At 46.6% G+C, this 25529-nt stretch overlaps 1 protein-coding gene across 7 annotated transcripts in view; it reads right to left on the bottom strand.

Moving 5' to 3' along the window:
- Nucleotides 1–25529, bottom strand: part of sorcs1 (sortilin-related VPS10 domain containing receptor 1) — a 130691-nt gene that overhangs the window by 8467 nt on the left and 96695 nt on the right. For 5 of the 7 annotated variants that reach the window (XR_012927771.1, XR_012927772.1, XM_076035244.1 and 2 more), the window contains exons 9-22: nt 24451–24630; nt 22910–23056; nt 21095–21197; nt 18344–18420; nt 16626–16717; nt 16342–16449; nt 12753–12870; nt 10011–10144; nt 7371–7484; nt 6328–6499; nt 5191–5377; nt 4216–4349; nt 2231–2357; nt 323–435 (exon numbers count right to left, since the gene is read on the bottom strand). Coding sequence is in view for 5 of the 7 variants with exons in the window: in XM_076035244.1 (XP_075891359.1) it covers nt 323–435; nt 2231–2357; nt 4216–4349; nt 5191–5377; nt 6328–6499; nt 7371–7484; nt 10011–10144; nt 12753–12870; nt 16342–16449; nt 16626–16717; nt 18344–18420; nt 21095–21197; nt 22910–23056; nt 24451–24630 (1806 nt within the window). In the remaining 2 variants the exon portion in view is untranslated. The remainder of the gene's footprint in view (nt 1–322; nt 436–2230; nt 2358–4215; nt 4350–5190; nt 5378–6327; nt 6500–7370; nt 7485–10010; nt 10145–12752; nt 12871–16341; nt 16450–16625; nt 16718–18343; nt 18421–21094; nt 21198–22909; nt 23057–24450; nt 24631–25529) is intronic. The other 2 variants (XM_076035219.1, XM_076035226.1) reach the window with 1 other exon arrangement.

The following is a 25529-nucleotide window of genomic DNA, read 5'->3' as shown; positions in this document are numbered from 1 at the left end:
TCTAACGTTCGTCACCTCGGCGAGCTTCACCAAAAACCTCATCACAGGTCGGCCCTGAACTCGCAGCGTGTGCACCGGCGGCACCAATCAACACGTTCTTGAACCGCGTTTTCACCTGCTGTCCTCCCTCTTGCCTCAGCATCTGTCATCATAAATGTCAGATTCATGTCTCAGAGCCTCGGGGAGGTCATGATGCGCTCACAGAGCGTCAAGCACCAAAGGTGCTTTTCAGGCTAGAGCCGTTTCTTTTCTTTTTTTTTTCTTTTTTTACCCCCTGAGAACCATTTTTTTCCACCCCTGGAAAGACTTGAGAGGTCTTTACCTGGATCAAAGCGTTCTTGATGACCCGGCTCACGTCCAGCCGCCACTCTGCAACGTCGGGGTTGTGGTCGTCCAGGTTGGACGAGAAGGCCAGCAGGTGGGATCGGAAATACTCTGCAAAGTCGAAGACGGGGAGAAGGTGCGGAATTAGGCGGGAAGAGTGTCACCTAATTATGACATCCTGCTGCCTGTTTCCTCCTTGGAAGTAATTGCTGTAAAATCAGAGGCACGGTGGCGCTGAAGCAATAAAGAGGAGCTGCGGAAAGCAGGCGTCACTCAGCTGATGGGCAGTAAACAAGCGCTTGTTCAAAGGATCGCACTCATTAAAAATTTCACTTCAGGGACCGAGCGTCTTCCTATCATGTCGTGAACTCAGAAATGAGAAAAGTTCTGCTTTCACTTCTTCTGCTGGCTCCACTTTTCAGAAGGTGCGTCGTAAGACGTACAGTTCAGGTAAACAACTGTTTGTGATGTCACAAAGAGCACCAGTGCCGCTCTGTAGTTAGCGACCAAATATTTATAACTGACTTGTTACGGTCGCATTCCAAACATACAGATCCAGCTTTAACAGGAAGAAAGCAGGATTTTCGCTGGCGACTGTGTGCACAGGGCTAAATAAAATGTGTCTTATCAGAGATTTATGTGAAAACATAAATCTCTGGGAAGATGGGACCTTTAAGCAGTTTGCTCAACAACTTTGTCCGTGGCCTTTCAGGCAGCAGAGCTCGCCTGGAATGTCAAATGAAACGTAGCATTTTTAGAAGAGAGTGATGGAGTGAAAGGGCTTCAGACGACAGACTTTGAAAAGGTACGGCCACTAGGAGCGCTACAAGCCAGCGTTTTCACACAGCTGAGTCGCGATCAGGAGAAGAAATAAGAGAGAAAGAAAGAAACATAGAAGACGCACAAATAGACAGCATTATTTTGCTTTGGAAGAGACCATTCTAAACAGTTTTGTAGCAATAAATTCAAAAAGAAATAGTCAAAGACCCAGCGGACTGCTTCAATCTGTTATGTGTGAAGCAGAAGCCCACGTGCGCTGCTATCCAAGGACACTTTTGTTTTCTGGCCGGGGAGAAATCCTTGCTGGCCATCGACTCGGGGAGACGTTGCCGAACGCTCGCCGACTCTACATCTATACTAATCCGGGGCCGAGGCAGCGAGAAAAGCCGGGCTGCGACTCAACCAGCTGAGAGCTGAGTTCAGCATCCTGCTGCAGGAGCCCATCGATCGGACGCTTAGCTCCGATTTCACAGCACACTAAACATCCCTGTAAACACCTCGGCCTCACCCGCCTGTTTGGACATCGGCTTGACTGCTGTGGCGTCACGTGTGGTAAAAGTTCTTCCTGTTTATTTATTTTTATTGCCTTTTAATCTAGATTAATTCCTATCAGAATTAACCAATCCTCACCGTTAGACCAGAGTTTAACTATCAGTGAGCCTTACAGACAAGCCACGCAGACCACGAGGCAGCCATTTACCACCAACCACCAACCAGTGAGGACTCCATGACACTGCATAGTGAGTTAAAGGGACAGTTGGCCAAAAATTTAAATAGCTTCCATTTACAATTTCAAAAGGGGATTTTTCACTGAGACGACGCCCCTTGACACCCACCCAGGCTAAGTGCCAGAATTTAGGTTTATCCCTTTACATTTATTGTTTTCTTTTCTTGTTAATCTGAAAAAAAGGCATTTTTTTTGTTTCAGTGTAGTTCATCCACGCATTTGGGAAAAAAATAAATAAATAAAAAAATCATGATCATATGATGATGTCCAAGAGCATTCCAACACTCCCCCAGTGGAAATTCTAAATCCCACTCTGTTTGCTTCTCTGTCAGCAGACTGCACGTGGGCGTGCTGGCGGAGCCGCGGGGGTCCCGGTGGGGTTGCGTGGGTCCGACTCACCGTGGACGGCGATGGTTTTTCTGTCCTGCAGGATGACGTTCCCGGCGGACACTTGCACGGTGACCGTGCTGACGCCTTCCCGGGAGAAGGTGCAGGCCACGCTTCCATCCAGGGTGATGACGGGCTGCTGGGGAGTCAGACAGACAGACGAGAGGAGAGGAGAGGAGAGGAGAGGGGGCGCCGGTGAGAGGCCCTCATCACAACACCGTTATTTACATGTACGTGTCAGAGGTGCTGCGCCCACACTGAGGCAGGCGCACAGACTGAGGCAGACACACACACAGACACACAGACACACACACACACACACAGACACACACACACACACACACAGGCACGGTGAGAGGAGACACGCTGCGCGCTCCGCTGCACAGTGTCAGAGGCCGACAGAGAGTTCCCGGCGTGACGGCGGCAGCTCCTTCCTGTCATTACTCACGTCTCCATTCACTCCTCCAGCAGCAGCTATACCAGGCCAGCACTGCTGCTGCCGCTGCTGCTGCTGCTGCCGCTGCTGCTGCAGCTTTACGACCAGCCAGCATAACTAGCAAACCCCCGTCGGAGCTGAATAAACACGTCGACAATACCGCAATCATAAAGACTGATTGCAAGACGGAGTTTGGTTTCCGCCAAGATTTTTTTTTATCTCTTTCTTTTTTCCCTTTTAGCTTAAAAATCATTGTGCAGTTCGGTCGCTTCTGCCTACAAAATAGATGTTTCAACCTGAGGTGTTCTGCGAACAGTTGCGGTTGTAGTACATTTGGCACGATAGTGACTTTAACAAGTTTGATTTGTGTGTCTTTGATACCAATATAAGTTCATTTCCTGTAGCAAACAAAGGGAAAAAAAACGAATTTGATTTGAATTCAGCCTGAGCTGTAAAAAATAAAACAACCTGTCTTTTGTTACCAGCCTTGGAAAAGCTCCAAGATCCGATCAATCCTCACTTTTAAAGACACTGAAATAATTCTGCTTTTAGCATGAAAATTGCTGCCAGGCTTTTCACTGACTACAGCAAGAGGAAGTGTGTTACATCATTTTAATTCCCTCGCACTGGTTGCCTGTCTTGTATATTGATTTTAGGATTTTGACCTATTACACAGAAGGCACTCAAAGGCTTAGCACCGAACTGCACGAGGGGCTGTGAGGAAAAAGAAGAAAAATGAGAAGAAGAGGAAGAATATTTTACTGCTATTATAACTCCTGTATTTGTATAGTTTTTTTTAAAATAGTTTTCTTCTGTTTTTAATCAATGTTTTGATTATTAATGAAATGACTTATATTATACATGATGTGAAGCAACATTCTATCTTTGTTAATCTAATTTATTCCTCATGTAAAGAGAGAAAAACATGAAACAACATGTTTCCTGTGTGTTTCCTGTGTGATTCCCGACTGAAAGTTCAGTGAGTTTGGATTCGGGTACAAATATTAACAGTTTCACGACGTGTTCACTCGTGTTGCCAGCCCTCAGCTGATGCTGCTGAATCATGAGTGGCTGCAACAAAAACACGAGGGTGAACAGGAAGAGCCTTTGTCTGACACTTTGCCGGTATGTGAGCGGAAATAAAAATATCTGACTGTCGTCTCTCTTAAAATATATATATCTAATAATACATCACTCTTTTGTCTGCAGCAGGCGGAAGAGGATCTGCGGCAGGTACAATCAGTCTGTGCGGCTCCATGCAGGAAGTTGGAGGAGAACTGTTCTTCGCACTCTGCCAAAGACTTTTTCTTTTCTGCAGGCGGGTGCAGTGGAAGCAAATGCAACAGCACGCTCTGTGATTTTTAAAAGCTGATTAAAGGCGTTGCACTTTGTTCCGGTCTGGATGCACCAAAATAGCTGGAGAAGTAATGATCCTCACAATTCTGCAGCAGAGGAGTCAGCACCTTGCTTAATTGGGCAAAGGTGTTAAATAGAAGGAGGAAGAGGAAGAGGAAGAAGAAGATGAAGATGAGAATGAGGATGATGATGATGTTGGATTTACCTCGGTGTTATTTCCGATCCACCAGATGTAGGTGACTGTTCCCACTTGGCTGGGCCACAGAACAGCCGTCAGGTTCACTTCCTTGTTCTTCACGGCCACGAAGGGAGCCGAGAGATGGATATAGTCCAGCTGACCTACTCAGGCACACAGATACATCACAGGGTGAACCTGATGCACTGCGACGCACTGGGCCAAAGGACCCGAGAACTTCATAAGTTTTCAAAAGCAGAGGGAAAAAAAAAAAAAAAAAAAAAAAGTGCGTCTGTACGTGCACGTGTGTTTGTGTGTTTGTGTGTGTGTTATGTATAATGTGTAAGCAACCTCCTCCCACTCTGGGGACCATGGGAGGCCATCTGCCTGTTATTTTTCATCAGTGGCACTGCTGAGCCCGCAGCAGCGGCGGCTCTATTTGTCGGCCTGGCACACAAGGATTGACAGATTGGCGGGGGGTGATGGGGGGAGGGAGGGAGGTTAGGGGGGGGCAGCGGCGCTCCCTGATCAATAAGTCAGTTCCGGTACATCTGTCATCGCCCCCCCCGCCCTCAAATACACCTGGGGTGGTCAGACTCAGTGACACGGCGGAAGCTAGAAGCTGCCGCTGCCGCTGCTGCTGCCACTGCTTCCGAGGGGCCGGGAAGAGGAAGTCTGTGAAGCGTGAGCCAGCCTGAGCGAGCCAGTGTGGCGGGATTTGTTCTGTCTCGCTTGTTTGTTTGGCTACGGGGAGTGAGGAGGGGTGGGGGGTGCGCATTCTGTGAGGAGATAAAGCACGGAGCGCGCTACACCGTGGAGAAGCTGACAGAGCCCCCCCCCCCCCCCCCCCGCCCCAAATTCCACAGGCTGTGATAAAAAATAATGGTAAAATAAAATAAAAAAATAAAGAAAAAGTGAAGAGCCAAAATATGTGGAAGGCCACTCTGTCTACGTTAGAGCTCCCGCAGTGCTGCTGGGCGAGTGCGACACCTCTCAGGCCCTCACATGTGACGTGCAGGAAGAGCGTGGTGGTCTCGGAGCCCAGGCTGTTCTCGCCGGTGGCCGTCACCCGGTAGATCCCCACCGCCTTGTACACGTGCTTGATCCCGTCCTCGATGGAGCTCACGTTGGAGTAGGTGAGAGCGTGGCCGTCGCCGAAGTCCAGCGTGATGCTCGTCCTCGCCCCGTCGCCCTGCGCGGGACCAACAGGTTTTCTCTTTATTTGAGGGAATCACGTCTCAAGAGAAATGGTGACAGCAGTGCAGCAGAGGTGTTATGACGTTGTAATAACCTTAAGTGCGAATTGGAAAAAAGAAATGAATTCATGTGAAGTGACTCCGCAGTATCGCGATTTTCCAAGATTCTTTTCTTTTCCATCAAAATGGTCTTTATTCATTCTAAATAGTCTTTGCCGATCTTTGCTTTCCAGACATTGTGGGTGTAACATGTTGTGGTGTTGTTGTTGTGAACTTGTTTGCAAAGTTAAAATGACAGAACAAATCTTTCTTTTTTGTAAACGACTCGGTGGAAACTGATTGATCAAACCGCAGGAACGACCACTGGCTCGTGACCAAATGGGGCCATTAACCAAGCAGGGCCGCTGTTCCTCTCTGAGCCACTAGGGGCTGCTAGAGACACAGTGTCGGTCGTCTGAGTAACGGCACAAAGGTAAAGGCAGGGTAGCAAAAGCCCAAACTATCAGCAGTGGGGAAAAGAAAAATGTTTTTTATGCACACCCTGTGCATCATCAAATCATTGCTGTGTCTTTTAAAATATAGTGTCTGTTGCTCTGAGACAAAACAATTCTTTCTTCCTGGATCCAACAATGCTCGCAGCTATGTAAACAAATACTGTAATTTATCAACATTTTTGTTTTGTTCTTTACATGATGAGACATTGACTCCAAAGTAATTCTACAGTGCACTGCCGCAGTACAAGGCAGCGGGTTGCACAGGTTGCAGGCTTCCCAAAAAAAGGGAAAAATAAAAAGTTGAGGGTCAAACTTTCTCCTTGTCTACTTTGGACGACAGGCAAGTGGTCTGGCGCACGCCCACACACACACACACACACACACACACACACACAGCCAACCTTCCCCTGCATTGCATCAAAGTAAGAAAAAAAAAAAAAAAATCATCCAACCTCTTCCAGGAAAACGAGGAAGGTGACATTGGAGCCCAGCGTGGCCGTCAGCGCGCCCTCGCTGGTGACCAGGTGGAGACCTTTGGGTGCTTGGATGGGACACTGCTGCCTCCTGGCTGTGTACTGCATGCTGACTCCAGCTGTACAGTTATTAGAGACCACTTTCCTGTAGCTGCAGAAGGACAGAAAAACACACACACACACACAAACAGAAACATGCCGTCACTCTAAAATACGTCATAATTGGTCAAATGGCCCAGAAAGTGAAAGATAAGTTTGTGCTTCTGATCATCCAGGGCACAGGAAGTGAAGACATGGCGAGAATATGATTCGCTAGATAATACATTGCACTACTAGTCGACCTAAACTGTACTACAACCTTGACAGCAGAGCTACATTTGAAATTCTTTGAACGTGCCTAACTTCTGACTGCACACGTCCAACGATTCAGCATCTTGGTGCTTACTGCACAACATCTAGCAAAGCCATTCACCGCAAACATCACAAACACAAGCGTCTGATCCATCAGTCCGCTGCCTGATGTTCTGCCTCACTGATCATTTGCATTAAGCAGCCCAGTAATCGCTCCAATTCAGCTGTTTGAGATGAAGAAATGACCACTGCTTGATTCTCCTTCAAATCCATTTTCTTTGATGATACGATATCACTGTAGTGGGATTCTTTTTCTTTTTTTTCACCTCTTAAGAAATTTCACCTGAAAGAACAAACATCTGAAACTCTTAACGAGTCGCGTGCACGCGAGGATTGGGAAAGGAGTCTGCTTCAAATGCAGTCGTGACAGGTGCAGGCTCCGGTCTCTCTTTGAGGAAAATTGATTTATGAGTCTTTGGTCAGAGCCCGTACTTTGTATTGGAGGCTTCTACTTTCATTCATGCTACTGTAGCAGGTAGGAAAAGGCAGAATATCTGAATTTGCCAGAGCCTTCCACGCTTAAAGTACCAAATATTTTGCCATTTAAATGCAAATAATATAAAATAAACACAACTCGGAGCGTGCGAGTGGTCTGGCTGCCGCCTGCTTACCCAGTGCTGTTGAGGAAGGTCATCCCCGTGGTGCAGCTCCTGGACATGGACGACGGATGGAACCAGAAGGCCGGGGTGCACCTGCCGCTGGTGCGCCTCTCGAAGCCGTAATCGCTGCAACCGATTGGAGCGGAAAGAGGGAAGCAAACAGTTGAGGGGAGCGCAGAGCCGACACTGACAAACACTCAGGCGTTCGGAGAAGCACAGTCCGGCCCGAACCTGCTGAACTAAGACCGGCGGAGGAGACTGACAGCATGACGTGCAGTGAAGAGAGAGACAAGGGGTCAGAATTCAACCGGTGCCTCTCGTGAATGGGTTCCATGGCCGAAGGGTAAAAAATGAGGCCAAACAATTTCAACATTTCTGTGCCAAAGTCATAATTACACAATAACTTTCTTAAACATGTGCGATGAATCACAATCAGCCTCAGAACTGCACTTTTCAATTCCGTTGCATCACGCAAGCCCAGAGACAACACCACGTTCTTCCCTGCTGCTGTTGCATTAATGGCGGAGTGTAATCCGGTGCACCTGCAGTGTGAACGCTTCAATTACTGACCGTCTGCCAAATGAATATGCCAGGAAGTCGTTTAAATGGTCAAAAGCAATGAACGCATATGCAAATATAACACATGGCTTTACATAGAAATCACAAGTAGGCCTTCCAAACAAAACGGAACGCTCTCAGCAGCCTGGGACCTCCTGAATGTTGCATCTGCAATCTGGAATCATAAATAATCTCAACGTGCTTTTGTTAAGGACTCGCCACCAGACACTGCTACCTCGGCACCGCTCCGCCGCCTTACGCACGCGGCTCACGAGTTGTTTGTCCTACAAATTAAAAGGCAGAGCGCAGCCGCGTCCCCCAAAATGATGGGGACAAATTGGCCCAATTAGAGCGACACGCGCACAAATGCAAAAGTGTTGCGATTGTTAATGGAAGCTATTAGGCTTTGTGATTTATGGTTTTGATGGCGCTTCTTCCGAGAGCTGCTTCACTCAGGAGACCAGCAGATGTTGGACCAAAGCAGGAGAGGAATAAAAAAAGGTTCACGCCGCTGATAATTCAAACGGGAGCTGAGCAGTCACACACACACACACACACAAACACACACATGAATGGATAGCTACAAGTTCAGGCGTCGGCCTGGTTTCCATTTAGCAACAGCCTTCTTGAGAACCTGCAAAGCTCCTCCACATTTAATTCTCATCAGAGAGTTACCAGTGATGATAAATCTTGTTTATCCACACCGGCTATATATATATATATAGAAAAAAAGAAGAAGAGGTCTATGTTTAATATCTCTGTCTAATATTCCAGATGCACCGCTGCGATTTACGTGGCCGTCGCCAAACCCCTGACAAAGCCTGCGGTTAAAACTGATCTGCTGTTATGTATTTTTATCACTCGCATTATTTCCATTTCTATTTTATTGCCGATGACATTTTAATTTCAGCATGCGGACGAATGCACCCACAGCTGTGGATTCTCCATGTCGGAGATGATGATAAACTGATAATATTATAAAATATACATATGTATATACATATACATACACACACACACACACATATATACATATATATATATATATATATATACATATATATACATACATACATACATACATACATATATGTATATATATATATATATAAATATATATATATAAATATATATATATATATATATATATATATATATATATATATATATATATATATATATATATATATATATGTATATATATATGTATTATTATAATATTATCAGTTATATTGTATATGTATATTTGAATGCTGGCATAAAAAAAGACTTGGTTGTTGGCGGATATCTGAATTAAAAATCTGACATTGACCTTGTGCAAAAAGGACATTTATGTCATTTATTGTTGCTGATTGATAAATGAATATGACAGAATGTGTCTTTTTTATTTGTCTGGCTCTGTTGCATTTCAGTAAAACCATGCAACTGTCATGTCACCACAGTGAACACTGGAAACTCCATTCCTAGCACTGCTTTGTCTGGGCTCTTTTTGTTTGTTTGTTTTGTTTTCTTTGCAAGTTCATCAGTGAATCTCGGCTGTTTCATGCTGCGCTGCACGAAGTTGTTTTGGGTTTTTTTCCCCCCTCCTCCGTCCACTTGAAGGCATCCATCTCGGTTTATTTCACAGCGTCGGCCTCCTTGTGCCCCCCAAAGGTTACCTGCAAGGAAAACACGACCCCCAGCAGCCGCGCAAAATGCATTAAAAAGCAGTGAAATCATTTTTCACAGCCCGCCCCTACAGTCTGCCGGTCCTGTTGAACAATAAGGGGCCGGCGACCCCGCTGTAATCTTTGACTTGGTGAAAACGGCGCTGCTCAGCTCATCCCAGACAACTGAACCCGGGTCAGTTCATTCCTTAGCTCTGCGGACTTGGGGGGGGGGGGGGGGGGGGTCTCACTTGGGCGGCAGCAAACCCAAAAGGTTTTTCTTTTTTGTGACTCCGAGCCTTATTTTGCTTCCCACCGTCCACGAGGGCTCTGAATGGTTCAGAGTGACCCCATTAGCTGAGTGAGGCTCAAAAACAAATCACAGGGATCCAAAATTAGTACACACAACAACAAAAAAAAAAGATTAAAAGAAAAGCGGCCGACTCACCACTCAAAGTCGGCCTCTGTGCAGTCGCAGGGGCCCGACGTCATGGACACGGAGTACGTCTTCCCCATCACGCACCTGGAGGTCGGCTTCAGCTTCCGGTAGATTCTCTTCACTCCCATGAGGCACGGCTCCCCCTGCAGGCCATCCGAGAGAGGCGGAGCAGAGAACACAGGGTGCGTTATGTGTGTGTGTGTGTGTGTGAGAGAGAGAGAGAGAGAGAGAGAGAGAGAGAGAGAGAGAGAGAGAGAGATAAAAAATAAAAAATAAAACAGTGTATAAAAATGAGCTGCTGTTGTTGCTCACCACCATAAATGATTTACACTGTGCAAAGCAGCCGTGTGTGCATCGCGCTGAGTGTGTGTGTGTGTGTGTGTGTGTGGGTGTGTGTGCGTGGGTGGCGCTGTTGCTGTACTTTCAGTCAGCCTGCTGTGCGTTACGGCTCCTGGAGCGTTTGCGGGATTCCGGCCGTGTCGTGAAGAGTCACACCGGCGAGCTGCTCGGCACGACGGTTCTCCTCCGTCTTTCCTCCTTGTTTTGTGTGTCTGTTTTGTTTACTGGTTTATTTCTGGTGACGCTGAGACGCACCAAATGCGCTCACCACCGGCGGATCCATTTTTAGCCGCGTGGCTGCGTGCCGGAGGTGCAAATGAAATCCGACCGAGTTGCAGCAAAACACACCCATTCCAGTGCTTCTCGCGCGCTGCTCTTTTTCTATTACAGGGACATTCTGTCTCGGTGTATTAGATGTCAGTAGTGAGATGCTTTAAAGGTCCAGTGAGTAATATTTGTTTTGATTTAAAATGTTTATATTTCTAAAAGCTTAATATATTTCCCATCATTGCATTGTTAAAAGTATATAACCGCAGTGCAATAAAATATTGTATGTATGTAATAATATGTAATAATAATAATAATAATAATAATAATAATAATGATAATAATAATAATAATAGAACAGTTTTCATGTATATGTAATAATATACATAGATCAAGGGTGTTGCTCCTAATTAACTGCCATCATATTTCTAAGGAAGAACGCTCTTCAAAAAAAACTAACAAAGAAGATGTTGGACGGGGTATCAAGCAAGGCTGGGCTGCGCAGGCCACTGTAGTTCACTGGCAAGTTCAGAAGAGTGAAAGAGGCTGCAATCTCAAGTGTCATCGCTTGATGCTGCTGTTTCTTCTTCAAGATCTCCAAATATTACACACTTAACCTTGATACGGAATGCGAAAGTCGGACACAAGTCCGCGCACACACACACACACACACACACACACACACACACACACACACACACACACACACACACACACACACACACACACACACACACACACGCACCCGCACACGCACACGCGCACGCGCACACGCACACGCGCACACGCACACGCGCACGCGCACACGCACACGCGCGCGCCCAGCTCCTAAACTTTCCATGCTGATTGAGGGTGCAGACGCTCTCCTGGCTGAGTTTGTGCAGCAGGCCGGCCCCTCCTGTATCTCATTTAGGCAGGTTCCTGCCATAATTGCCTTGGACTTGTGTCACCCTCCATGCTATATGTTTTGATCACAAGGCCGCTCCGAGCATATGGGCGTCGTAGCCAATTACGCAGCCCGGGGCCTGAATAAAGGGGCGCTCTAAGTCTCTGGCTCAGTTTCAGCACCGGCCAGGTTGGGAGGTTGTCTTGCCGGGTTTAATTTATGCAGGGAGGGGGCAGCAGAGTCACTCCACAGCCGAGAGGCAGGAACCCGCAGCGCCTGCTTATCGAACTGAGAGAGCTTCGCCACGCTCACTTCACAGCCACGGTCTGGCCGGGCGACGCCGCCGCCCCGAGTCAGGTCAGGATTCCAACCTGCGCTTCAACCCCGACTTCACTTATCAAAGCAGCCGCTCCGTCGTCTTCAGATCTTATTTTTTTATTCCGAAGCCACTGACATCTTACTTTGGATTAATCGCCCATTAAATGAAAACTTTAATCCTCCTCGGGGACATTGTTTACGCAGCAGAATGGAGTTGCGTCTCAGAGTGCTGACATCGGTTATGAAGGCTTTGTCTGAAATGACTCCCTGTGGATTACCTGAAGCACCAGATTTATGTACTCCAATTAACTTCAAGTGTCTTCAATCTATGCGCACGTCACCGTGTCCTCTAACGTCTTAACAAAGAGCCAAATACAAAATGGGAATAGGTTAAAAAAAAATAAATAAATAAACTCCTTGGTGTGGAAGGGCCCAGCTGCAGCCATTTAAACAGACGTTATTGAGAGATTTTGGCAGCGTCATTGCCCAAAGTTGTATTTAAATAGCACTAGGCACTAAATTAATTTTGTCTGTTAGGCACTTAAAAGAAGAGCACTGTCAATAAATGAACAGCACCTGAAATAAAATGCAAAAACTCAAAGAAATCCAGTTGGAGGTCCAGCATGTAAGATTTAGCCATCTAATGGTTAGAAAGCCCATATCTTTCTTTACTCCAGTTGTAAAGCCAGTGTTTTAATGTAAATGAAAAGACAATTTATTTTAGTGAGCTAATTGACCTGAAAACATCCATTGATTTTTCTAATTCCATTCATACCTACCGGTTTCCTGTAATTTTACAAAGTGGGTTTTTAGGTCCTAATTGGGTATTGATTATATTGACTGAAGTTGAAAGAAGCAACAAACTATTTCCATCAAAAACATAATCATAATCATGAACATCCAGAGTTCCCCTCCAGTGTGTGTGGCAGCATGCAGCATACCTGGTTGTGGAGATGCCACGTCTGATAATCTGCCTCCGTGCACCTCCTGTTGAAGATGGACCTGAAGTCTATTTTTACCAGCTGCCACTCGGAGCGATGACTGACGTGGCCGAAGATCCTGGAAAAGAGCCACACGGCGGCTTGTTACAATGGCAAAACAGCTACTGTGGATAATGACGAGGGGGCGGAGACGACAGTTTTCCCTTCATGACCCTTGAGTGGAAGACTATCAGGAGGCACGTGGGGAAGGTAATCGGATATTATCTGTAACTTTGGTACAAACCCATTGTTGACTTGCAGAGACAAAAGTCCATAAATGACAATGGAAGTCCAACCATTGGTTGAACCCTTCATCTGTCAACTAACTAACGACAGCGCGAGGCTTTCTACTACTTTGAGCGGCACCACTAGAACTATGATGTCACCTCACCATTGCAGGACAGTCCATGTTGCAAATACTTTAACTTAGTTATGCAAAAATATGTTTTTTTTTCACAAAGAAAAAAACCCAGCACTGCTTCTTTTTCTTCTTTGTGAAATGTGAAAAAGCTATCCTTATAAAAACAGTGGCTACTGCAGGATCCATTCTAACCGCTTCAGCAGCAGTGAAGCTAGTACTTTTACCTTGATGTTGGTCATTTTGCCTTCGTCACAAAATGAAGGAAGATGATCGGTGGGTTAAAAGTTGATTAAGTCTCTTTAAAACCAATCTGCACCACCAGGAGTAAAGAGTCCCAGTGTCTCCGCTGCCTAATGACACCCAGCCCACACAGTACCCAGCCCCGACGTCATCCCTTGCAGGTGGTGGGTCCATGGGAAGTCTTGTTGATGAGTGACTTGAGGATTGAGTGAAAGTCAGATGCACAGTCAAGGCAGAGCGTCTGAGATATTACAGGCTCTGTCCAACCCTCACCGATAGTAATAAGCATTGGGTCGAGACCAAAAGGACAAGGTTGTAATAGCTGAAATGAGGTTCCTTTTGCAAGTGGCTTAACAATGGGGTAAGGAGCTCAGAGATCCAGAGGAGGCTCAGACTGCAGCAGCTGCTCCTTAGCATCAACAGGAGCCAGGGGAGGCGGTTCGGGCATTCTGATTAGGATGCCTCTGGGAGGATTCAATTCAAAGGTGTTCTGGGCATGCCCACTGGGAGCGAAGGCTTCAAGGTAGGCCCAGGACCCTCTGGAGGGATTTTACTGTATATACTGTCTGGCCTGTGAGTGCCTGGGGTCCCCAAGGAGCAGCTGGAAAGAGTAATTGGGAGGCAGGAAGATATTAAATATCCTGCTGGAGTCACCACCTGATTCCAGATAAGCACAGAAAAATGGATGGATGGATGGATGGATGGTTACATTATACTAAAAACAACTGTAGCTTCTCAGATTCTGCTGCTTTGTTAAGCCAGGAGGACCTACTTGATAACAGTCCTATTACTATTACTATTGTTCCTATTATTAGAATGAAGTGGACCACAGCATTACATTTCTGATCAACCTGGAATTGGGTTTGGAGCTCATGACAGCCGTTAACAAAACTCAGCAGCACAAACTTGTGTTGTTGTGCTTATTTGCACAGTTGGACAGTTGCAGAAATAGAACAAGTCCAACTTCACCTAGGGACAAGTGGCTAATTGACACATGAGTAGGTGTGAAACACTGCTGGAGCGAGTGGAGTTTTTCAAAGATTCACAGAGCAACACCAAGACAACACAGAATGTTGAGTCCTTCAGAAAGCTTTCAGCGTTCCAGAAACCAGACTGCGAAGACGCAGCACAGGGAGACGAACCATTCTCACATTCCAGCCCCCGGGCCAAATCGAGTGGGCGTTGCCCACAGGGGGCACGCCCCCTTCCCAGCCTCTCGCCGTTGCCGCTACCACAGCGTATTTATCACAATCAACCCGCCGACTAATTTGCCGTGGTGCTCGGCCGCGACGGGCGCTTAATGTAAAAATGAGTACAGAGTGATAAGGAAAGCGTGCGTGATGGCGGCACGAGGACGGATGGCGTGCCTGGCAGCTGGTCCACAACTGATCCTCCGTGCCAGCCCTGCCTCGTCTTTACACCCTTTTTCTCTTTTTTTGCCGCCTGACAAGAGTGCCGCTCGGTCGCCCCTCCCACACCCCCCCACCTCTCACTTCCTGTCGGCCTCTCCAGCTGCGTCCCATCACTCTCCCGTTGAGCCGACTACAGAGCCGACTGTCAGTCTGTCATTAGTGGCAGGTGTCATAAAACATTGATGGGACGTCTGCGGAAAGCCTTGAGTAACATCGCGGAGCCCTAAACCTACCACTGCAACGGAGCCGATAGAGAGTCGGAGCGCAACAGAGTGCTGTGTCATAGCATATGCATGCAACCGCAGCGCAGGGCCGCTCTAATAATACATGTGAAGGAGAATAAAGAAAATCTTCATAAATCCAGCCATTTGCACACTTGGGCTGCACTGCCCACATTTCTAATGCTGTTAAAGGAAAAGGGGGTAAAAAAAAAACCAAAACAAACAACAACAACTGCTTCTCAGCATCTCCTGTAATCACTTATTTTCTTTTTTTTTTCTTTTTCATTTGGGGAAGTGGGGGGGGGGGGGGTATTTCTTTAACATGACTTTGTTCAAAGTACAGCTGCACTGTCGCAGGCTGCCTGAGCGCTGATCTCCTGTGATCATGATCCGGAGACAGTCAGGTTTGATGTTTTGGGCTCTTTCTTAAGATATCAATTTTAAATTGTTGAAAGGGAAAAAAAAAAAAAAAAAACACGACGCGGTGAGAACGGAGCGAGGCAGCTACTGGAGGTGGAGGTTCACAACGGCGGCTTGTAAAAGGTCATAGCAACTTCCAGCCTCCCACAGCAAACCGCACAGGCACTCATTTGGAGGCGCAAAACAGACACAGAAAGGCCTCATTAAATGCACAGAAATGTTTATAGAATACTGGCAACATAGTGGAAGGGGACGAAGGAGATTCTGCCTGTTGCTCGGCCCCTTGTTAAAGGACTGAGCAAGGATTTCACTTTTCATTACCGTCAAACTCCAGCAGCCATCAATCAATAGCTAATTATACAATTATACAAAAACATCCACTTTGTCTACTTGTTCACACCATAAAACCTCAGTTTCTTACTAAAGTGAAACTTTGTTATGTTCTTTGACCTGATTGCAAAGCAGAAGAAAATAAGACAATTTCACCTGGCTGTGGGTGTTGTCAATTACTCCTACCTCCCTTTGTGACATCATAGAGGGCGGAATTGCCGCAAACTTTCTAAGATGTGGGGTTCACAGACAGACAGGCTCAAGTTCATGTATAATACTGACAGAACTCATTTCCACGTTTCAGCCACTGCAAGCTGTTGGAGATCATCGCGCACGGCTGGCGGTGTGTGACATCACAAAGGGCTGATTCCTAAGAGTGAGCATTTTAGCACAGAGGAAAGGCAGCTACTGCAGTTGATGAGGTGAATTTGGCACAATGTGGAGCCTTTTTACTCACACTGGGCAGAAACAAGGGCTTCACTCTATTGCTGCATAATACGTCTCTGAACTGACGTCTGTAATATCACCATTTTCTTTTTTTCTTTTTTCCTTTGTGCGCCACTTACGTCATGATGAGCGTCTCCTCGCCCGGCTCTCCCAGAACGCCGTCCACAAACAGCGGCGTGCTGGTGAAGGCGTACTTGCTCCACTGACGGCCTTCGTCGAAGCTCAACCTGCGAAGGACACAAAGCAGCTGTCGCTCACACAAGACAAGATAGTAGCGCCCCCCCGCCCCGCTACTCGCAGACAAACTCATTTGCCTCTGTTTGACTAACTCAAACACCGGAGCCCCCTCGGAGGGAATTAGTCATGCTCTGACAAATGGCGTCCCTCCATCATAATGACTCACCACAGGTGTCGGATGGGAAGTGGAGTGTGTCTTATGGCGACGAGGGCTCCTCCCTGGTCCAGATAGAGCACGGCGTACTCCTCATCAAAGATCTGCGGAGACGGATGCCAGAGACGGAGAGAGCTCTCAACAACGCGCAGAATTCTCCATGCAGTCACGGTTTTCGCTCACTGCTCAGACTTTAGTGCTGCTATTCGATACACACAGGCACAGCGTATACCACAGGGGAAAAAAAAAAAACAATAAAAAACAAATCCTTCTTCAGGTATCTGGTAATCATTTTCTTTCCCTCTGCTCTGCTGTGATTAGAAACAAAGAGCGATAAATGGAAAATGCCAGGATCAAGTGGGGGGGGGGGGGGGTGGAGGTTTCCTGCCGTGGCTCAGCACGCAGCCACACAGCCAAATGACTCCGAGGATTACATCTGATTATGGACTTTTCAAAAGTGGATTAAAACCCACGCGTGGTTGATTGAATCAGGGGGCGTGAATAAAGAGGAGGCGGGTGTTTTTGCTGAGAGGATGTCAGGTCACTTAATACATTACGCTTGGTGGAGTGAGTGGCTGTGATTCAGTGGCGGAACAAAATTACTCTCTGCTGCGAGGGTGCAGCGCTAAAAAGGAAGCATGCCGCTGGTAGGCGTGTTTACAGGAGGTCAGCTGTACGTGCGGAATCATGTAAATAATCAAGTGGCTTGAGTAGATGTAACAGCTGCATCGCTTTTGGCGAGTAGCTAGCTAAACAGGCTGTTTAGCTAGTTAGCTAGAGTACTCATCTGATCATTTAGTTGACTTAAAGTTTCTATTGAGTTTCTATTTTATTTCTCCAAATAGCATTTAGCCTAGCTAGATAGATAGATAGATAAGCCCCAATTCCACTGCCCAAAAAACGTGTTTTTTTTTTTTTTTTTTTTAAATAATGGGCATTTGGTGGCGGTGGAATCTGCTCACCAAACGACCCGGGCCAAAATCGGCTCCGATCAGCTCCGCACTAATCGGCATGCGGTGGAATCTGTAAACCCGGGACAACACCACCTTTTTTACCTGCCGCACGGGGTGACGTTGAGCGTAACGTGCGCTAAATCATAATATCGCGCCAGTCGCGGCGTATATCAAGCACTGATGCAAAAGTTTTCGATCACGTTCCATCAGCGCTCGGTAATTGTTCATTGTCCTCGGGCTGTTTCGCCCGCTGCTCGGGCACAAAATGGACCAGACGCCGAAACAATCGCTGCACGGCGGGAAGCGGCCGCGGAGGTGCGCGCCGCTTCAAGTCTGGCAGCAACGATGTCATCGTTCCACTGCAGCCAAAAGTGACCAACAACTAAGAACACTGGCCACCGCCAGACTCTTGAATTCTGTAGAACTTCATCATGCGATGACGTCAGCAGACACGCAGCGGTGAAAGCGGAGGGGGTGCAGCTTGCCGGCGGGGGAGGGGGGGGACACCCCGCTGGGTTTGGTGCGTGGACACGGAACTCAATGCCGATTGCTTCCGCGACGTCCCGCGTCCAAAAACATGGTGTCATCCCGCTAATTTTAGTGGAACAGAGGCTATAGACACTCACATTACTGACAGGGCAAAAACTGACTTTAGACAAGCCAATGTCTTTTCTGTAATGTTACATTATCACAGTTGGGATGTCAAACATAAACATATTTTTAAAAACTTTGTTGTGTGACAGGAGCAAGTCTTCCGGCTCTTGAGAGTCCTCTCACCTGTCTCCATGTGTTCCCTGCATCTGAGGTGATGTATGCGCTGTTGTTGCTGGTGGTCAGCTCGGAGCCAATGCAGCCTGCGAGGGGACAGACATTAACAAGACAGAAAGCTACAATACACGTCAGATCGAAGAAAGCAAATACATAGGAGATCAAATAAATTCCAGAGTTGCGAAAGACCGTTCTGAGCCTGAAGTGGGCGAGCAGGAGCCAGCAGCTCCAGACTGGCGCTCTAATTGCCAGTGGCTCCGATCTGCTGCTCCCATGCAGTGCCACGTTTGCCTACACTCCCAAATTAACCAATAAATCCAGATTACTGTAGCCATCTTTCAGCAGTCGCGATCATATTAAGACAAGATTTGCTAATACTTTGCAGACTGCCGTCATTTGGTTTAATTGGGTCTGTAATTGGTGCCAGGTGCTTAGACGAGAGGCTGGAGAGCACTCTGGGTATTTTAGCGGCACGTCTGTCCCCTTCCCTGAGCACTCCTCCAGGAACACTCAGCTTTAAAAGGCCCACATTAGGAGCGAAACACAACACCGCTTGGAAATCTCTTAAATTCTCTGCTCAACTCCAGCGGTCAATGCCGTCGCCTCGCTGCGGTCTTGTGGAAGGGGTTACCAGTCTGTCGCGTTGAGCACCCAACACTCAAACAACCCATTCACTTGCTTCAGTTGGTGATTACAAAAAAACTAAAAACTTGTTTTCCTGTGGGGGAGCCCTACACCACCCTGGCACTCCACATGGCTTTCTCAAGCTAGTAAAGTTATCTTTTATAGATCCCGCTGATCAGAAATTCATTAAAAAGGTAAAGTCAATTTTAAAAAAACGGGATATGACTGAACAAGCTTTCTGGTTGTTTTGTGACACAGGGTCGATAAATTCATTTTTCATATCAAAACATCATCAGACGCTCCCATTGGTCTGTCATTAGTCCCAGAGGTCCAGTCCAAAGCAAAGCAGAAGCACCCTTTCCACAGAGACAGGCCTTTTTGGCCTGCAATTGGTTCCTCCTTTCATTGAAAAATACCATCCAGTTATTGAAGCGTCTTTGCTAATCTCTTTAGCATCAGACAGACTTGCGGTCATTCCTTGTACCTCATGTCTTCTGAGTCTTCCTCTCAAACTGTTAGAAGCAGCCAGCAGGTGTCACTTCTTGGTTTTGCTGTCATTTAAGTGAACTTGAGTGATTTTAGAATGTGAAAAAAAGAATCTATAGATAAGAGCTAGACATGACAGGTGTGTGGGCAGGCAGACTTGAAATCAAAGTGATTTCAGCTGCGTAGGGGGATTGACCAAAAACCAACACAATTTAAATGTCACTTAAGCACACCTTAATAAATCCATTCATCAAATCTGAATTCTGACAGCGGTTCTCAGAGCTCTGTTGGACTTTTTTCATATATACGATATGATAGCAGTCAATAATGTCACCGTCAACATATACCGCTCTGACATTATTAACGACGGTGAGCTCATCTTATCCGCAGCAGGACATCAGATAAACAAGGGCTGTCTTTTGCTGTGAAGACTGGCCTTCAGTCTGGAGTGAGAGGCATGCTGTTTATGTTGCATGCTTTATACGACTAGATCTCCTCCCACTAGTTTATGCACGCTGGAGATTTAAGACCTCGGCTCGGTTTTTACATCTATAAAACCTGTTTAGTTGGTAGTTGTTGTTTTTATTTTGCAACAAAAAAAAAAAAGTTCAGCTGAAGCTTTTAGTGTGAGCTTGGCCTTCTGAAGACACCTGAGGTGTGCGGAGATGTGATATTGACAAAGCCGGCCTATTCAGTGTAAATATCACTGGGGTGTGAGTACACTGGCGGGGGAGTTGTTGATTCCGTATTCCTCTGATTCTTTGTTTCAATCTCACTGAGTCGATGAGAGTTTCTCTCCTGCATCTATCCCGGCAGGGATGAAACAGCTGGAGCCCTCATCCCTCCTCAGGCCCCCATCCCCGTCCTTTCATTAGGCCCCATTTAGAGGAGGCAGAGGAGGCACCTTCATGTCGGGCAAGGACAGAAAAAAGAAAAGAAACGGAAACACAAGTAAAGAGTGGAAACCTGCAAGAGCAGCAAAGTCCGGAGAAAAGCGCAGCGCTGAGAGCTGCAATATTGGAGACGCCAGTGAAGCAAAGTGTCCGCTGCCAAGACTTCGAGCTGACGGAAAGAGGCAGATTTCTTTTAGCTTTGTTTGTCTAAGTGAGTTTTGTTGTCCTTTGTCTGTTCCAGTTAGCCTAACACTGTATGTTGCTCCTACATGGACGGAAGGAGGAACCCCCCCAAAAACGCCAAAAGGAGCTGAGTGCCAATAAAACAGGAAGGTATTTTTAATTATTTTGCGTTGAATTCAATTGAATTAAAGGAGACAATCAGAATTCATCCGACCATCATGGTCTGATGCCACCAGACGCATCTCATTTTCCAGTACCTTCCAAAGACACTGACCTGAACTGAACTGCAAGCAGTTTATAAGAAATGAAACACATCAGCAGGAGGCCTGTTTAATGACCCTAGAAACTTCAGTCTGAAAAAAAGAAATTATAAAAATATATTTCAGCACCTGGTGCAAGTTTATTCATTAATTACCATAAAAAGATCTGAAAGAGCCACAGGAGCTCTATTTTGTTTTTTGTTTTTTTCGGGGAGAAAAAAAAACCCTCGGATCTTGAAGACTAGAGAAACAATGAGGCTCTCATGACAGACCCCCCGTCCCCAATGCACACACACACACACACACACACCCACCTGATGCGACGATGATCCCCGGTGCTGACTCCCTGCTGGCGATATTTCCAGATGTGTAGGGATTCGCAGACACGTGGAGATGGAGATGTAGTGAGCAATACGGCTGCAGACAAGAAATCACCAAGTCAATAATTATCCAGACATATCAAGCCGAGCCGATGGCGCCGAGGGAGGGAAGGGAGGAAAAAAAGAAAAGAAAAAAAGTTCAAAAGAGTCGCCGGTGTGAAGCAGCTGTCGAAGGCGCGTCGATGCACAGCCCTCCAGCGTCGTCAGCTTTATCACAAACACCATTTCCCCATTGGCTGGTCGCACCATTTATTTTGATTGGGTTAACCTTTACCAACACAATTCTCATTATGACCCAGCAAAATGCCAGTGGCGTGGGCCATGTTGTGACAGGCTGTTTAGAGGTTTATTAAAACCCTGACATTTTCTGACAAATGACCGTGTAATATGGGGAGAAGGCAAGGCACGCCGCTGCATCGCTAATTGGTTTAACGGAAGACGCTGATTCATTTTTTTCTTTTTTTTTTACACGCAGTGTCCAGGCAAAAGCTGTCTCGACGCAGCGTGCACCAATATTTTGCAGCAGCAATGCAAATCTTCTGGAGCCCAGCGTGTTTTGTCATGAGCAGAACCTATTGGGTAGATTCAACATGTTATCATCAGCTGTTGTTATTTAGCTTGTGTGCGCTAGAGCCCCCTTTTACCATATGAAATATATGAGGTTGGAAAACAACATTGGAATGTATAAAACCACAGGGCTGCCATGCATAGATGAGTAATAGAGCAGCTAATGTTAACATTAACATAATAGCGACCATTAGCGAGATAGCTGCTTTTTTTGGCACGGCTTTAAGTAGAGGAAGGAGCGTGATACATTACAGCAGCATTAAACTGTTGTCCCAGTTTAATGCTGCTGCTGTGATTTAATCACCTACACAGCCAAAGCTGCGTGGAGAAAAATGTCTGTATGCCTGCTGATGTCAGCGGTCGGAAGCCAGTATGGTCAGAGACAATAGAAAGGCAACAGTAATTCAAATAATGGTTGGTTAGGAAGTCTGCAGAATAGCGTACCTGAACGCACAATGACGAACATAGCACCGGCAAAATTTACCCAATAAAGCAGTCGGTTAGTGTGGCAACAGGTGGCTACATGATGTAACTATTTCCACCCGGTGAAAGCCAGGATGGGTCTTGTGGTGGATTAGAAACAACCAGCAAAACCTGCGCAGACTTAAGGGTGGGCAAATAGCAGGTGAAAGTGCCTTCATCTCGTCAGTCTCACTGATCCGTTCAAACTATTGTGCTACTTGCTCTGCTCTGGATGAGCAGGTCTCTCGCTACGAGTGCCTCCTCTCCGGTGGAGTGAGGCTGGGTGGTGACCTCAGAGGAAGCACTTTCCTGCACATGGCGGCGGCACAGATGGAAGGCAGGTGTTGCGTAACTCTTTACATAAGGAGCGCGACCCTCTCATCTGCGTGGTGATAGGTGCATTGACTTCAAGCCAGGAAATGATTTTTGCACGTACTACACATATAATATGTACTTCTCAAAACTCAGCCGGGAGTGAGGTCGCTCTGGCGGACAAACCTTTTCCTCCGTGTTCCGCCCAATGCGACGTCGGCCTATTGGGCGGAATCGGAAAGAAAAAGGGCTGACCTTTCCGGCTCAGCAGCCTCAGAGCGCTCGGCTTTGGCGGCCGCTGCTCCCTTTGAGCTCAGGCCTTTCACTGCTGCAGGCTCTCCCTTTGATAGGGGAACGCATCAGAAAATAAAATAAAATAAAATAAAAAAAGGTTTAGGAAACGCTCACCAGCACGCAGTGGACGCTGTTGGCCCTCAGGTCTTTGCTGGGGGCCTGCAGCAGCCTCCAGTCTCTGCCTCTGTTGTAGGTGATGTGGGTCTTCACTTGGTTGTCCGTCCTTTTGTTGGCCAGGAACATCCCCTTGATGCCCGCCACCTGCGGCACCGGACAGGAGAGGAGCTCACGGAACCAAACCGATCGTGCCTCACTTATTCCGTATTCCACTGCAAAACCACTGAGTGGGGAAATGATGGTCCGACTGGGGACCTTTTGAGTAATCAATGCGCGTCTTAAGCGGTTGTGACTTTGCGCTGGCAGCGGGCAGGAAGAGCTCCGGGGACGCTTGATCGACTGTGGGACGCTCTCATCAAGCGGTGGAAGCGCACTTTAGTAATTGACAGATACTTTCATCTCCGGCGGAGGGGGGGGGGATTTAGAATATCCCGTGTTTTGGGTGAAGACCCCAATCAAGACGGTAGACACGATTCTATCAGTGGGGCCACATCAAGGCACGAGCGGCATCATCAAGAGTCTAATCTTTTCCCACATCGAGTGTGTGGTGATGCCGTAAACGTCCAGGCGCCCAACTGCCTGCCTGCCTGCCTGCCTTCCGCAGACTTTGCTGCCTTTTTCTTCCCTACTCTTTGGATTAGAAGCATTTTGTCTGGTAATATCTGCCGTTATTCAACAAGGAAAGAAATAATCTCAAAAAAAAAATCTATATCCTTGGCACAATCCCCACAGAGACTTTGTTGATGTCAGCGCTTTGGAGATGCTTCGTATTCACACAATGTGCTCTAAAAGACAGTGTGGCCCACGACAGCGGCGGAGTTTCTCTCCAAAATGACAAAAGCAAGCACATTTCATCATCCCCACTTCTGAAATATTGATCAGCGTTGGTGGTAAAGTTACGGGCAGGCTCTTCGTCAGGCGAACCTTCACTTGATACCGTCATTCGAGGAAGAAGAGGGGTAACACTGCAACAGAGGCGGCAAAAGTATTCGCATTCTGTACTTCTGTACTCTGGTAAAAGTAAACAAATTGATTCAACTCCTTCACTCAATTAAAAGTACGAAAGTGCAGGAAATGTACTTGAGTAAAAAGAAAAGCATTTTTTTGCTGTAAATGAAAACAATAAATTTGTTGTTATACTTATATGTTTACACTTTTCATAACAATAGCTAATGTAATTTATTTTTCATTGTACCAAAAATGTACTGAACAGTGACCCCAAAGCTGAGGTACTGAAATAATCTTCCTATCAAATATGATCCACTTTCATACTGAACTACACAACAGCATAGTTCAAATAGTTCCACTTCAAGCAATGGGTGAATTACTTTGGGCAGAATTTGTATATTTTAAACACAAACGTATCAAGCATGTTTTTCCAATTTAAGAAGCAGAAAGTGCAGATATTCGTGTACAAATATCGGCAGTAAAAGTAAAAAAGTCACCAGCAAAGGAAATTCTCAAGTAAAGTACAGGTACCTGAAAAATCAACTTCAGTACACCAACAATGTATTAGTACTCCGTTGATGTTTGCTCACCTCATAAAGGTCCACCATGACGTTGCCCTCCAGGCCCATGCTGCTCACCACGTTCTCCAAAGCCAGGCTGTAGTAAACACCCGAGGTGTCCGACACGTAAAGGTTGTACGTCTCGTTCTGGTTCCACTCCTGCACGGCCGCCACCACGCGGTTCTCGTCCGTGCTGATCACGTGCAGCTCCTGCCAGAGAGGGGAGCAGCCACATTGCGGGAACAGCCACGTTGTGGGAAGCAGCCACATTGTGGGAAGAGCCTGTTTGAGTTTTTGCTTTCAGGTGAAGGTTACAAGTGAATTAATAGCATCAGAAACGCATGCATTCTTCTCTATGAAAGCACTTTTCATGACGACGACTCTTCAACATCCCTGTGATAAAAATAGAGGAGTTAATAAAAAATCGTATTACTATCAGTGCACTTACGTACGCAGTGTGTCTCTGATTACTCAAATTCAATAATTTATTCCAAAATGAACGTAGCCGATAATCTTCTAACGGCTAAATTTCCTGTAATTTGCCGCTGACATTTTGCCAAAGATTTAATTTACAATTAAAAGCAGGACCTCTTTAGAAAAACATCCAAACTTTTCCGCCCAGCGTATACTGTATACCACTCCGAAATCTCCCACTGGCTTTAATCATATCCAATCATCCAGGAGAGGCTTCATCTCCGCGACTCGCACGTTTAAGCCGCGGCGATGCGACAGTCATTAACACTTTGTCGCTCTTGTTGGGCAGAGATTGGGCAACCGAGGCTGCGCTGCTTCATCTACCACCAACTGAGGCCAATGACACCTTTCAGTGAGCAGACAACAGCCGGGGCACCCGGGGCCTGATTGAATAAAACATGTTTAATTGTCAACAGGGCATGACGAGCGAGGTGGTGAATTTACTAGCCATGGAAAAGGCAGAAAGAGTTCATGCTGGCTTTGATTTGCCCATAAATTACAAGACAGCCACTGCGTGGAGCTGACGATGAGTGGGCGATGTCCTCATGCACTAGTGCTGTTGTGCAAGAAAACCTTCAAACTTTAAAAAACCCTACAATGCCCTCGTGACTCATGGCAAGACCAGAGCCGCAGCT

Source organism: Nelusetta ayraudi, unplaced genomic scaffold, assembly GCF_046127955.1.
Source record: "Nelusetta ayraudi isolate G7.1 ecotype Tasmania unplaced genomic scaffold, CSIRO-AGI_Nayr_v1 ptg000004l, whole genome shotgun sequence".
Lineage (NCBI taxonomy): Eukaryota > Metazoa > Chordata > Actinopteri > Tetraodontiformes > Monacanthidae > Nelusetta > Nelusetta ayraudi.
Note: the sequence above shows the minus strand (reverse complement) of the source record. Positions and strands in the feature narration are given on the sequence as shown.